Source organism: Piliocolobus tephrosceles, chromosome 2, assembly GCF_002776525.5.
Source record: "Piliocolobus tephrosceles isolate RC106 chromosome 2, ASM277652v3, whole genome shotgun sequence".
Lineage (NCBI taxonomy): Eukaryota > Metazoa > Chordata > Mammalia > Primates > Cercopithecidae > Piliocolobus > Piliocolobus tephrosceles.
The window spans coordinates 161,815,208-161,830,917 of NC_045435.1; the positions used below are offsets into that span (position 1 = coordinate 161,815,208).

General features: G+C 45.3%; 1 protein-coding gene across 1 annotated transcript in view; it reads right to left on the bottom strand.

Annotated features, from left to right (window-relative positions):
- Positions 1 to 9,145: 9,145 nt before the first annotated feature.
- The window catches only part of RBP2 (retinol binding protein 2), a 23,761-nt gene continuing 17,196 nt past the window's right edge, over positions 9,146 to 15,710 (bottom strand). The window contains exons 3-4 of the mRNA XM_023187877.1: positions 10,977 to 11,078; positions 9,146 to 9,425 (exon numbers count right to left, since the gene is read on the bottom strand). Coding sequence (XP_023043645.1) covers positions 9,375 to 9,425; positions 10,977 to 11,078 — 153 coding nt within the window. The 3' untranslated portion in view covers positions 9,146 to 9,374. The remainder of the gene's footprint in view (positions 9,426 to 10,976; positions 11,079 to 15,710) is intronic.

Sequence of the window (15,710 nt, forward strand, 5' to 3'; positions counted from 1 at the left end):
GTCTCCACAATACCAGCTTCTCATTCTCTTTCTATAGTGACATTGGGGGCTGTCCTGCATGTTGTAGGATGTTTAGCAGCATCGCTGGCCTTTACCTACTAGATGCCAGTAGCACCCCACCCCCAGTTTTGACAACTGAAAATGTCTCCAGACATTGCTGAATGTCCTCTGGGGGACAAAATTGTCCCTGGTTGAGAACCACTGCACAAGAGCAATATGGTCCCACTTTGGTTTGAAACAAGAGAGTGATGATAGACTATTGTTTTAGCCACAATTTATTGGGTGACTGTTACATGCCAGGCACTGTGTAGAGCATGTTACAAATAGAATATCATTCCTCTGTGGCTAGTGGATTACAGGGAACTCTTTTATTTTAATGAGAAACACATAAACCGTTGACTTTGGGTCTTCCAATTTCTCCAGGTAATTTGCAGGTTCTCCCTCTGCCTGCCACCCCACCCAGCAAGGAGGAGAGGAACTGTTAAGTAGGGAAGGGATGAGTCTTGGCCCTGTCACTTCTTAGGGGTGTGGTTTTGAACTACCTGCTCACCATGTTTGAACTTCACTCTTCTTGTTTATAAAATGAGGACAATGACACCTGCAAGACTGTGAGGTTTAAAAACGGCACAAGTATATATATGTAACAAACCTGCACATTATGCACATGTACCCTAGAACTTAAAGTATAATAATAAAAAAAAAAAAAAAGAAAAAAACAAAATTTATGTTGAGAGGTAACTTGCCTCTTTTACTTTCCAATGATTTCCTCAATACCTGGCCACTGGAGCTGGTTCATACTAGATGATCAATAAATGCTCCTTGAATGAGTAGGTGGATGAAAGAAATGTCTGGCATCCATCATGGGCGCTGGCACTAACATGTGCTTGATAAATAGGCTGGCTAACAGTGAGTGTTGCTGACGGGCAAAGGACAGAGACACCAGGAAGGAGAACAGGACACAAGGGCTGCCTCAGCCCTTGGGGAGTTTCTGACCCGGGAGGATGGGAACAGCAATTAACAATAATTACAGATCATTAAATAATTGCAAGTGTGAGGCGCACTGTGAAGAGGAAGCTCAGAGTCCCCGTGTGCTCACGCTCACACCTGGCCACAGATAGGTGACACCCCCAGCTTGCCCAGGCCAAGGGGTCTGCAATGAGTCCAAGCACCTGGGCTCTTGAGAAGTTTTAAATCTGAAAACATTGCTTTTTAAGCTTAAAACAATGAACCTTAATAAAAGTAACCACTTCCATCGAGCTTTGAAACACTTAATAGGAGTTAAAAGTAATTAGGCTAATAAAATAGTCTTTTGTTCCAATTCAATAAGTGCTCTCTCTTATTAACTTCATTGTCCTTTAAGATTTGGATTAAGGTTTGTCTGCATTTGGAAAAGGTCACATTTGCCCAAAGACTGATGGGTGATAACAGTAAGGCAGCCCCTTGCACAGGGAGAGGCCAGCAAGAGCCTGGGCTCCATGAAACTGCATTTCAACTCCAACCCTGATGTCCTGCCTGTCTTCTGGGCATTTTTATCTTACACTGCTAAGCATCAGTCTCATTTGTACAGTGAGACTCATATCACTGTGTAAGGCTGTATTGAGGATTCAGAGAGATCATGTATGCCTGTAAAGTACCTGGCATGCCTCAGGGTACAAGGAGGGAGGTGTTAGCTGTGATGGCCCCTTCCCTTCTTCCCTTTACTTCAGAGGTGACCTTTCCAAATCACATTTAGTCCTTAAACCTCAGGTCAGGCAATAGTGCTGATGGGAAACCTTACCACTCAGGTTCAGCTGCAAGCCACTCCTCTGAGCTCCTACAGCCTCTTGCATGCTTCCTCTCATGCATCCTTGTGATGGTCTGACCAGGAGCTTCCTGAGGACAGGAGTGGGGGCCACTTGCCTGTATGCTTCTCCATGCCCGTTTGCTGTCAGATGCCTTCCTCTCCCTTCCCCTTTCTGCTCTGCACTGCCTGGAACTACATTTTCCAGGATCCCCAGGCAGTGGCAGGCTTCTGGCTAGTTTCTATCAAGGGGAGCACTGATGGGAGATGAAAAAGTGGGAATAAAGGAGAAGCCAGGATGCTCCTCTGTCTCTTCTTCCCTCTTCTCTTTCAGGGTTTTTTGGTAGTGGCTGTGTCTCCCTGATAGCTCCTGTGTATGATCCAGCCCTGCCTGGCAGCCCTGGCTTCTGGGTTCTGAAAACACCACGTTCCTCCTTGTGTCCCTCTATCTAGTAATTGGCAGCTTTCTGATGTTGTTAAGTTCTGACCTGCTTCACCATCTCCTATTTGGCTCCTCAGCTTTCCATCCTCTGTGTAACCTGTTCCCTGTACTAAATTTCCTCTGTGTGAAATGCCTAGCATGGTTTCTGTTTCTGTGGTGAGACTCAGACGGATACATTCTGTGTTCCTAGCCTCTGACACAGCACCTGACCCATGATAGGATCTTAGGAAGCTCTTTTTTGGCTGAGTACATTTCCCATTGTAATATTCCCCAAAGGTGGGATTTTGTTCATCTTTTACAGGCTTTCCTCTGGCCCTCCCTTGCTTTTTATAGCTTCAGCAAGCCAGAAGCATGAGGAGCAATTACAATGAGCACCAGCCCCAGAAAAGTAGTGATCAAATGTTTAAAGTTCTTGAAAATTCTGTCTAGTTCATTTCTATTTCATTTTCTTAAGCCCCAGATTCTAATTGTATCTGTCTATAAAACAAGTGTAATCAGGGAGGCAAAATTAAATTTCCCCAATCCCTGCCCCTCTAATCAATCACAAATCATGAATGAAAAGAGCAGATTCAAGTGGAAGAATCAGCTCCAGGAAGCCAGTCCTTCTGTCAGCTCTGTTAGGCTCTGCACAGAGGTGGGACCTACCTCTCCCCACTACTCCGCTCCAGGAAGGGAAAATGCAAACAAGTCACTTTCGATGACCACCTGTCTTCAGTGGCATTGGTCTCGAAGGAGACCTAAAGTGAATGCTAATTTCAGAAAAATAAAGTTTGGGGATATGGTTTGGATGTTTGTCCCCACCATCCCCACCCCACCAATTTCATGTTGAAGCATGATTCCCAACGTTGGACGTAGGGTCTGGTGGGAGGTGATTGGATCATGGGGATGGATTCATTATGAATGGTTTAGCGCCATCCCCTTGGTGATAAGTGAGTTCTCACTTGGTTAGTTTTTGTGAGATCTGGTTGGCTAAAAGAGCCCTGAACCTCCCCCTGACTCTTTCTTGCTCCCCTTCTCACCATGTGACATCACTGGCTCCCCCTTTGCCTTGTGCAATGATTATAAGCTGCCTGAGGCCCTTATTGGAGGCAGATGCTGGAGCCATACTTGTACAGCCTGCAGAACTGTGCATCAATGAAACCTCTTTTCTTTATAAATTGCCCAGTCTCAGGTACTTAGAGCAATGCAAAAACTGTCTAACACACTTGGTTTCAAATGATTGGGAAGAAATGGGATTAGAGGTCTCTGAAGATGCCAGGGGTCTGGAGATTGCTGGGGGAAGGATTGCCCTGTCCCTGTCAGGGGTTGCCTCCTGTGTGGAGGGCCTTAGTGCTCTGGAGACAGAACCCCTGGGTTCAGATTCTGCCTCTGCTACTTACCAAATATGGGACTTTGGCTGAGTATTTCACCTGTCTGAATGGGCACCTACATCCTAGTCCTGGAAAGAGCTCAAATAAGGACAGAAGAGGTGCTTAACAAAGGATTACGCCTACAACCTGGATCTATTCCTTGCCTTGAAGACCAGTTGAGGGCCCAGAATGAGCCTCCTGTGGGTGCACTAGCTCTGCTTTAATTGCCTAGTTGTTCTAAAATGAATCTTCCTGTGCTTTGGAGAAGAAAACAACAGAGGCTACAGAAAGCCCCTGGGGTGTGTCTCAGTTGCTATTGCTCTGACTGTGGTCTGTGAACCCTGGGTAGTCAAGACATAGCCCCCATCTGCTCCTCTTTTCAGCACTTGCTGGTGAGGAGCAGGTGTTCTTGCCAAGCTTCTCTTCTCTCTCTCCCCTCTTCTTACTTGTTCCAGTCTTTCTCCCTCCTCTTCCCTCTCCTCTTCTTTCTTCTCCCTTTGCCTTATCCTCTTCTCTGCTTTCCTCTTTCCCATTCTTTCCTCCTCCTCTGCTCTTTTCTCCTTTCTCTTTCTCTCTTCTCTCCCTTCCTTTTCCCTCTGTCGTTCCTCTACCTTCCTCTTCACTTCCGTTTCCTCCTACCCTTTCCCCTCCTTTCCCATCTTCTCTCCTCCTCTACCCCTTCATCCCTTCCTCTTCACCTCTCGCCTGTTTCCTTTCCTTTCCCCACAACATTCTCTCTTCTCCTCCTTCCTCCTTTCTCTTCTCCCTCATTCTCCCCTCCCATCCCTTCTCTTGCTCCCCTTATCCCTTGTGACATCATCATCTCCCAGCCTCAAAACTGGCAGTCACTGCTTCATCAGCTCTGGCCCCAGCCAAGACCTCCTTCCCTTTTCAGCCAGCAGCAGCAGCTGGACTCTTGAAGGGGGTAACAATTAGCCATTGGAGGGTGGCAGTGGTTGAGGGAGACAGAGCATGCTGGCCTTTGCAGTCATTGCTCTGTCACCTCATGTACAACAGGCTTAACCCAACACGTGATTTTCCCTTTGGCATCCCCCTCTCCCTCTGCCACTGCTGAGCTGTGTTGTGTGTATTTGTCCTTCCCCGTCCCCGCACCCACAACCATCTTTATGCCCTCATCTCCTTTGTGAGCTTTGTGTAGCCCTGCCTAGTGGGGCAGCTCCTTAAAGCACCTCTCTTGTTCTTCCCTTCCTTCCTGTGACCACTCCCTATCCCTAATATGGGACCCTCATGGCTTCTCCCCTGAAATACTTGATCCTGGGTTCCTCTCCCCACCCTCGTCTGTCCTGTCAACAATGACTGCAGTGCATTCCTGGTTCATGTCCTCCTAGGGATGAAAAGGAGTGACATCTTTCCTCCCCACCACACTCCTAGAACAAAAGATAGGTTAACAAGAGAAAAGCATAACACATTTATTTAATCAAACTTTTATGTGATATGGGAGACTTCAAAAATGTAGACCCCAAGACCCAGGGGAGACTTTGTATGCTTAGGTTTGATGAAGAGTGGACAGCCATGTACTCTTTTTGTATTGACAAAAAGGGTATAATCCAGTAGTAATAGACTGAATGGGAAAACCCAGCAAGGCCTGTCTGCTCAGGTTCTTCTTGGCCTCTCTTTTGTAGCATTTCTTCCTTCTGGGTATGATGCGGGACCCCTCCGGAATGAGGGTCTTATGATCTAATATCAGATAAGGGTAGGCCAGAGAATTTCTTTATGGCCACCTTCTAGACAGAAAGGGGGAGATGAGAGTAGTATTTCCAGGGTTCATGGCTTGTTTTGGGGAAGAGGGGTTCCAGTTTTTATGACCCACCTAGGGGACGAGGAATTATGTTTCCGTGACTTTCTTTGAGGGAGAAATGAAGGATGAGAGTTAGGAAGCAGGAAGTCAAAGAGACCATGGTTCTGAGGTTGATTCTGAGGTCTTCCAATATCCTTTAGTTCAAAGTACTCAGCACACCAAAGTGCCATACTTTGGGGTATCATTTTCTGAGCCGCAGAATCCCAGATACATCACTCTCCTGAGAAGATCTGGCTCTCATGGTGCACTGACTGAGGCCAAACAAGTGTTCATGACCTACCCGAGCCTGAGAGAACAGCCCCCCAGATCCTGGTCCTCCTGCCTTCCACCATGGGCAAGAACGCGCACCCCACCTCTCCCCAACCCTCCTTGCCTTTTTCTGCCTCGTGCCTTTGCTTGTGCTGGTTCCTTCACCACCTGTTCCCATCACCCTGCTCCCATCACCCACTGCCATTATCCAGGGCCTAAACGTCTCCCCCATTACGAAGCTGCTCTAGAGAGGGTGAAATTGCTTCTCTTACAGGACTCATTGGACACAGTCAGGGGCCCTAATACTGCATCAGCAGAAAGATGTGTGCGTGGTTCACATGACCTTTGACCACTGACTTTATTCACCTATGGAGGTGGACTTGGGCTTTTGCTTAAGTATGTGGGTGTGCATATGTGGGTAAATATGTTTAAAATGATCATGCTTTGGATGAATGAGGCAGGGTTTACCAGTGTACTTGCAGAGGACTCGCCTGGAGAGCTTGAAATGGTACAGATTCCACACCCCTGTCCCTGACCTCAGAACCAGATTAGAGGAGCAGGGGAGGGGGCAGGAATTTGTGTTTTTAATAAGTCCTTCTGTTTGATCTTCACCTTTGGAAATGACTACAGTAAGCGATCTCAGTATTAAAACTCTTAAAGAGCAAAGAGTTTTCATGAAGGAAATCATCACGTCATCATATATGTATTAATATCGATAAATATATGGGACTGGGGAGGAGAATCTGTGTATAGGGAGAGAATTGACTATTGTTTCAGGCACTGTACCACAGGGTCTTATTCAATCCTTATGACTCCCTATGTAGCAGGTTCTATAATGCTCACTTTACAGATGAGAAAGGGGAGGCTCAGAGAGGGGAAGTAACTGCTGCATAGTCACACAGCTGGAGAGTGACAAGGTCCATGTTCAAACCAAGGGCTGATGCCAAAGTCCAAGCTTGAGCCACCCTGCAATGCTGCCCATTTGTGAGCCTGGATTTTTTTTTTTTTTTTTTTTTTTTAACTTTCAAGGACAGGTTTTCTTTAACTTTCAAGAACAGGCCCCACTGGTTAACAGCTAACCCCAATATCTCTCATGATACTCCCTGGAGGTGGGGTTTTGAGGTTCCAAGAATGCTTCCCACTGGCCTGCCCTGTCCTCAGTATAAGCCCCAGATGGGTCTTAAAAGTTAATCTTTTCTACTCTACTCCCGACTAGGCTTGTTGGTGCTGGAGTGAAGCATTCCTGCCATGGTTTGGTTCTCAAACAGGCTGAGGGACCAGAAATATGAGAGAGGCAACTTGACTTTTCCTATCCACAGTAAGTGCTGGAATGAAAAGAAGGCTCTGGCCCAAAATAGATGCCCAGGCTTTTCAATGGGCCCTAAAACTGTACTATGAGTTCAGATGCATCTTCTTTGAAAAACAATTATCAGTAGAATGAATACAGCCACTACGAGTCTTTCATACTATATGTAAACTAATTCAATCAGTTACTTTTCATTTGTGGTAAAAATGTACTGAGACTATCCCACTTGGAAAATGAGAGTTTTAAGGTATATTGTTGCCATGTATGATTGAAAAAGTGGCGTGCACATGTTGGGAATGATTTCATTGCTTCCAAAGCACCCTGTGGATATGGAACTCTTCTGGGTGAAGGGGATTCCACGGTTTCAGACTGGATGTCTTTGCTGGAGAACTTGTCAGAGCTTTAAAAATGCTAATTCTCATTATGAATTTCTAGGAAGGGGATACAGTTCTCCAAATTTATTTGACCATAAACCTTTTCATGGAATCTTAAGGACTAATATCTCCTAGAATACACTTTGCAAAACCCAGGATCAAAAATCATTAATAAATACTAACCCCTTACCTGCACGGAATACTTTACAGTGAGTCCCCAGTGGGCTTCAGACACAACCCCATTCAATAGGGTTTTCTTGAGGGACAGGTGAGAGGTCATTTGAGCCTGTGGTGAGCAAGGGCAAACCTGGCAGGAGTGATAGGAGTGGGGATGGCCTCTTGGGGAAACTCTAAGAAGGTGGGGACAAAGGGTCCATTTCATTGGTCCCTCTACTTGGTTCCCTGTCTGCCCCAGGAGAGGGGGTCTGCACTTCCTCAGGAAGCTCCCCTTTCTCCCCAGCACCTCTCACTGACTTGACCAAAAAAGCCATGCATGTGAGAGAACTCCGCCTCCTATCTTCTCCCAGCCAACATGAGGCTCCAGCCAGGCACTTTTCTGGCTTTCTTGCTGCAGGAACATGGCATGGTTGTTTGGGAGCACAGCTTGCCAGGAGGCCCATGGCATGATGGCTTGATCAAAGGGCTTGAGCCAAGGCTGGCCCTGGGCCATGTGGCTGGATTGCAGCCTTTCTATCCATTCCCCTAATCCCATTTAGGATGTTCAGAATCAATGAAAAGATCTGATTGTTCAAATCATACGGAAGTGTGCTAACACCATGTGCTAGCCCTCTGGGGATAAACCTGCCTTACAAAGGGAATGCTTGCCTCATGGTGGGACAGAAGGATGAAGGATATGCCCTTTACCTGCAGGACCCCATGAACTTAGGACCCCATGAATGATCCGTCACAAATCCGTCTGCATTAACCACTCTATCCTTCCAGGTGCACTATTCCATCTGTGTACCCTGCAGCAAAATACAATTCTGCTCAGAATAATGAACGTAATGTTCTGAAGGCACCAGAAGGTTGTGGAAGTATTGACCTATCTCTATTTAGCATCTGCTCACCAGGACCTCTGAGACTGTGGAGGGGGTAACTCAGCAGAAGGACCAGGGCTAACAGGGACTGAATCCTTACCACATACCAGGGCCCGTTGCAAGCACATTGCATGTTTTAAATTGCTTAATGCTCACAGTGACCCAGTGGAGGAGATGGTAGTTTTATCTCTTCTCCATATCATAGTAGAGGAAAATGAGGACAGAGAGGCTAAATGACAGGCCCATGGTCACCCAGCTAAGAAGTGAAGGGGCAGTACTTGAACTCAGGCCTCCTGGCCCCAGAGCTTGTGGCACCTGGCATGTGGCAGTAGTTGAGAAGCTACACTGAGCCTGAGTAGACATGTGGTTAGTGACCCCCTCTGCAGCACAGGGCTGATGGACAGAGGGCTGGCTTGGGCCAAGAGCAGCTGGCACTGCAGATCTGTTGGAATAGCTCTGCCCAGGCTGCTCAGGGCAAGGTGCAGTCTGGGAGGCATATGTATCCTAAAATAGAACTTTGGAGAAATAATGTGCTATCCAAAGGAATGAGTCTCAAACGAGGATGTTCAAGAGTCAGTAGCAGATGCTGTGTTGGCCACAGAATGTTTCTAGGTAAAATACCCTCCTCCCCACCCGCCATGTCCCCCACAAACCAACAAACAAGCTGAGAAAAAAGAAACAAAATAAAATAAACTGAAACAAATTAATCAACATGAAAAATCACACAGACAGTCATGTCTTCTGTCTGTGGGTAAAACTGACAGCTCTAGAAATAAACGGAGATCGATATAAAGGGTTTCAAAATATGGGAGTAATTTTTGTTTTTCCATTTAATGCTAGGTTTTAAAGGAGGGGAATATGTCTATCACTGCTACCTACACATTCTCTTTAAAACCCATCCAGATGCCTTAATGGGGCTGTCAAGAGTGGGAAGGTCTCCACAGCTGCTTCTCAAAGCCAGTAGACACTCAGTGTGGGCAGTGGGGAGCTCGTGCTTGGCAGGCCTCCCGCGTTGCTATCACTTCTTTTTGAACACTTGACGGCACACTTGGTTGCCACAGGTCAGCTCCTGCAACGTCAGAAAGTGGGTGAGGGGCTAACAGGCCAGGCCTTTCTTCTGCCCAGCTCTCAGCCCCCTTGGTATCTGGGGGTGAGAGGTTGGAATAAAGAGGACACTTAGGCATTCTGGGCAAAGTGCATCTCACAGACCCAATCAGCGGGCATGCCCTGCAGGTAGCAGTAATTTGATTTTGACACTTGAATTGAGCTTGAACAACTATAAAAATGAAAAATGCAAAGAAATGACCCTCTTGGACAGGATTTCTCCTACTCCCATGATTAAAGTAACATGGCCTCATTTATAAAAGGCAGCGAAGCCATGAGGAAGGAAAGGACCTAGTGTGAAGAAGTGTTTGGAAGGTAAGGGCCTGAAAAGATGCTGGCCAGTGAGCTGCCCCTCTAACCTGGCTTTCTGGCCTCTGGTGATTAGAATAGTGGCTGGTGGTGGCACAGGTACCCGCAGGGTGTGAGGTGCAGAAAGGCTTTCCCAGGCTTGCCTGTGCAGCCGACAAGGTCCTGTTTTTCATCCAGATAGAGGGAGCCCCAGGCCTTATTTGACCCTCACGGATTCTCGAAGGAGGAGGGAAAAACGTGAGTGTGGGAAGGACCACCACAGTCATTGCAGTTGACTATGAATCCATTGTCTAAGCCACAGGGACCACTGGGGATTGTATTACAATTAGAAAAATCCATCATCCAAACCAGTGCAGGTAGGGAAAGCCATCAGTGGAAAACACGATGAATGCCTCCCATATATCATCAGCTGACATTGCCTTCAAAATAAAGATCTCAGGTGAAGCAAGGCTGACTGCGAAAGGCGCCGTGGCAACCTGAATACTGACATTGGAGCCCAGTACCTGCCTGATTCCAAAGTGAGTGAATTAATGAATGAAGAGCCATTCACTGAATGAGCCATTCATTTACAAATGAGCGAAAAAGGATGAAGGAGTGAAAGATTTTTCGCCATTTGAATGGTGAACCCATGAAGTGCCTTGAAGATTGAAGAATGAAAAATTAAGCTGTCTCGACAGGTATAAGACATTTAAGGTTATCAGTTATTGTTCCTACTGCTCTGTTCTAGTACCAAATTAACCTAAAACATTTTGGGGTCAGGAGGACATATCTTATGGAGAGAGGTCAAGGCAGTTCCCAGTCAGAGTGGGTCCTGTCTCCTCCCTACCCACTCCCTCTCCCAGGCTCCCATCATTGTGGGAAAGCCCTGTCCCACCCTCCTCCAGGGCATCTAAATTCTGTGGCTCACATTTCTCCCCAGCTGGTCTTTAGCAGGTTCCCTGTATTTCTCCTTGGATCTCTGCTTCCTAACTCAGCATTCTGAACTTTCTTTTGAATCGCAGCTGTTCACAGAAACAGCCATATAGATTTCTTCCTGGAGTCCCCTGAGCCAGATGGGAATGGCTTCCTGACTATATGACCACATGCATTTGGCTGGAGCTCCGGGTAGGAGTGCAGGGCCGTTTTTCTTGTCAAAGCGCCTGGCTAGGTGACCACAGTAGTATGTGTAAGCACAATGGAGGGGAGCTGAGCAGACCCCAGTACTTACCAGGTACAGCTTGTCCCCCTCAATCCACTGCTTCCAGCCGCGGTTCTCCTTCTCCCCCTTTTGCACACACACAAGGACATCACCTTCCCAGGTGACCAGTGTCTGTAAAGACAGATTCCCAGGCAAATCAAACATATGGTCTTGAGGGACTGAACACATCTAAACCTGCAGCTGCAATTCCTGTAGCCATTTCAGGGTCCTGCTTGCTCAAAGGGCAGAACCCTCAGCCTCAGGGAGCCAAGATCTTTCCAATGTCATTTTCCACATACACCCTCCATTCCAGCCAAGCCAGCTTATCTTGACTTGCTCTGTTTTCTTTTAAGGAATTCTACTCTTCCATTTTTCCTTATGGTAAAGATAGCATTTCAAATCAGTGGGAAGAAGATGATAAATTTCACTATATAATGATGTAAAATTTCTGGAAGGGGAAAATACCTTAAAGTCAACAGAGAAACAAAAAACTGGGGGAAAATGATAACATCAGATTTGATTTCCTTATATATATAAAGGGCTCCTGTAAATCAATAAGAAAAATGTCATTAACTTAATAGTTCATATTAACAAAGAACAGGAACTAACAGCTTACCAGGGGGAAAGAGCCCTAGCAGATGGCTTCTAACCATAAGAAAAAGATATTCAGCCTCACACATTATAAGAGAAATGCAAACGAAGACTTTGTTTTTCAGATACAATTCATCATATGGTCAAAGATCAAAGAGTTTGATAATACACTAAATTGGAGGGAGAGTGGAGAGGCAGGCACTCTCTCTTACAGCACATGGGGATATGAATCGGTATAAATCTCTTTGGAGGGCAATTTTATATTACCTTTCAAAATATAACATTGCATATACTTTTTGATCTAGAAATTCTACTTCTGGGAATTTTCCTTCAGGAACCACAATGTGAGAACTGTCCACTGTAGGACATCAATAAAGGCAGGGGAGCTCCCTAAATAATCAGGGGGTTGCCCAGATGGTTCCAGTACTGCCTTCTTATCCAGAACCAGATGGGTGGACCTTCTCCTGGTTCTTGGGTTCCTCCCAGCAGCAATGCCAACTGGTTAATAGCACAGGGGCAGCAGCAGAACGTGTGCTGAACAGCCAGGCCACAGTGGCCAGCCGGTTGGAGAAGCCGTGGGCCTGCTGAATCCCAAGAGTGCTCAAACCCCTGTGTACATATTTACAAACTATTTACCCTTCGAATTTCTCCTCCTTCTGTTCCCCACTTTTACCCCTCCTAATACCTGCTATAATCTGTACTATCCCTAGCTGGTCCTACAGGGCCAACCACTTCTGTGCCCAAATTAGGCATGCCCTTCCTAAAATGATTACGTCATTCCCATCTGAAGAATGGTTCTGTGTCTGTGCTGTTCTTCGGGGATGACCCTGATCCTAGCTGATTTTCTTCCAAGTATGTGCAACCTACATTATGCCTCTCTGAACAATATTATGCTAAGGACCAGATGTTTACTTTTCTTGGTATCTTATAAACCCAGTTGGTGATAAACTGACCTGCGTTTTTTTCCCCAGTGTCCTTGTACATTTGGGCCTGTTTTTTTGGTGCAAATCTGTTTTCTACAGATTGTTAAATCTACCTATTTCTAAAATAATAGTTGACCTTGACCATATTATATACTTTATGTGCAATTTTATTCCTCCTCATTTTACTCCCCAGTGCATCACGGCATTGTTTGTTACAGCAAAAGACTAGAAGCTTCGTAAATTCTGTCAGTGGGTGGCTAGTTAAATATGGTATGGTTCATCCCTGCTATGCAGTCATTGAAAGAATATAGCCGTAGTGTATGGTTTAAGTCGAAAAAGCAAGGAGCAGAGCCAAATGCATAAAGCAGAGAGGGGGGAGTATGTATGCATGCATATGTTTGTACATGTTTCCTGCAAGAAAGTAAAAGAAACCCTTAACAGTGATTGTCCCTGAGGAGAGAACTGAGTGGCTGGGGGTTAGGAAAGAAAGAAAATTTTACTTTTTGATTTTTTTAACCATCTGCATATATTCATATTCCCAAAGCTAATTTGAAAATAAAATTCTACATGTTTTCTAAAGGAAAAAAAGGTCTCCTCCTCCTTTAGGACCATCCTAAGCCTCACATCTTTAAAGGTCTTGGAGAAGCTCACTTTATAGGTTGCCTTCCTTGCTCTTCTGCGAGGAAGATGATGTCTGGAATAATAATTTGCTTTTTCTTATGATGAGCCTTGGACTCTGAGTTTTCCTCTAAACAGATGAGAAAGGACTCATGTCTTCAATTTGGGCAAGGACGGTGTCGTCTGTCCCCCTCACTCCCAGATTGCCTCACACATGATAGACACCTAATACATGTTGGTTGAATTGATGCCTGTCTCCCCCAGTAGACGGTAAGCTCCATGAAAGAAGATGCTGTATCTGCTGTTCATTTCTGCAACACCAGACTCAGCACAGTGACCAGCATTGTTGAATGAATCTCTGTTTGTTGAAGCATAATCTTGAAGTAAATCCATTTGCCTCCTTGCCTTAGTTTCTATGGTCCTACCAGAGTGCCCACATGTCCATCAATATGGGCACTGTGTGGTCATTGTTCATTTAGTTGTCTGCATTCCCCAGGAGGCTTGCAATTCATGAAGGCAGGAGAGGGCGTCTGATTCATCATTTTATCACTAGCTACTGACTTAGCCCTAGTATGTAGTAGGGGCTTAGCAAATTTTGTGTAAGGAAGGAAGGAAGGAGAAAAATGTTAGTGCATGGGGCTTGTCCTAATATTTTATTTTAATAACTCATATTGGACAGCAAGATTAAAAGTTATTCTGAGCCTAAATTCGTTACCAATAAATTATGGTAGTACTTACAATATTATAGCCTTACTCCTATAGAAAAATAATAAGAAGCAGAAAGAAGAGAATGGTTAAATGAACTAAAATTTCTCAATTTAATTTGCTTTTAGTTGGTGCCCTTCTTCCCTGCATCAAAAAATATTTTAAAAAGAGGCTCAATTGCCTTAAAAGATCCTCAGGTTGAGGAAATGGATACAAGTGAGGAAAGCCCTTGGTTCTCAGCTAGGGGATAAAGAAGGAGTACGTTCCAAGGGCAGATAACTGTACACAGAATTAAAGAAGAAACCTGGGCTCCCACCATGCTTTCCACTATCACAGTTTCCAAAGCTAACATTGCTTAAAACAGCCCTTTATGATAAATTAGATACAGGCACTGTATCAATGTTAAACTTATAGAAGCTGATAACTATATTGCAGTTTTACGAGAGAATATCTTAATTCTTAGGAAATACATACTGAACTATTTAGGGCTAAGGCATCTGATTGTTCAGAAAAAAATATTTGTATATTAGAGAGAAAGCATGTGCAAATGATAAAGCAAAGGGGCAAAATGTAATGTGGTAACTCTTGGTAAAGAGTACACAGGTGTTCTTTGTTATATTCTTGTAACTTTTCTGTAAGTTTGAATTACTCGCCAACACTTTTTTTTTTTTTTTTTAAGGAAAATGACAGCTCTTTAAGAGCATTGAAGGACAGTATTCACATGCTCAACCCTTCTCGGTGCACTTTACCTCACTTAAGAGTTCTTTGGTTTGCCTCCAGGGCCCCTCCTCTGGCAGCCCCTGGCTGCCACTCCTCTTCTGGGGGCTCCCATCTTCTTCTGCCATCAGAATGGCATTATTAGCTCTAACCGCCATTGTCTATCCCTGCTTTTCCCTGCCCTTACTGTCTGCCCCAACTTCAATTACTTATTTTATTATTGAGATATAATTCACAAAATATAAAATTCACCCTTTTAAGATACACAATTCAGTAGCTTTTATTCCACAAGATTGCATAACCATCACTATATCTAAATCCAGGTAATTTTCTTCCTGTCCCAAAAGGAACCCCTATGTATTAGCAGTCACCGTTCATTTCCTCTATCCCGTCTCTGGGCAACCAGTTTCTCTCTCTATGAATTTGCCTATTCTGGATGTCTCATATACATCACACAATACATGGCCTTTTGTGTGGGGCTTCTCTCGCTTAGCACATTTTCCAGCTTCATCCAGGTTGTAGCATGAGTCTGTCCTTCATCCTTTCTCATGGCTGCATATACTCCACATTCCATTCCATGGCTATCAATTACTTATTTTTAATTTTATTTGATTTTGGGGTAGCTTGTGTAGTTTTGAAAGGGGCTGTAACTTCTCTTAGAAATCAGCCAGGATAGGAAGTTGGGAATACATGGAACACACAGGAAGGAAAGAGGGGGGTCCCTGACTCCTCAGAGGAGAACTGACTCTGTGATCAATGTGGTTTCATTGCTTCTGCCCTGGGCTGGACAGGGCACAACATGCACCTCTCCTCCACACTGCCGAGTGGGGAGATTCCAGAGGGCTTGTAAGGGTGATCACGTAGTTGAGATGTGGAGCCCTGGAAAACAATAGCATGAGGAGTACCACACATGCTCTCACACTCACACATCCTCACACTCCCACACGTGTGTAGGTGTTCACTCAGGCATGCCACCAAGTGTGGGCAACAGAAATTAATCAGAGAGGCCAGGCATGGGGGCTCACGCCTGTAACTCCAGCACTCTGGAAGGCCGAGGCAGGTGGATCACTTGAGGTCAGGAGTTCGCGACAAGCCTGACCAACATGGTGAAACCCTGTCTCTACTATATATATATATAAAATTAGCCAGACATGGTGGTGCATACCTGTAATCCCAGCAACTTGGGAGGCTGAGGCAGGAGAATTGCTTG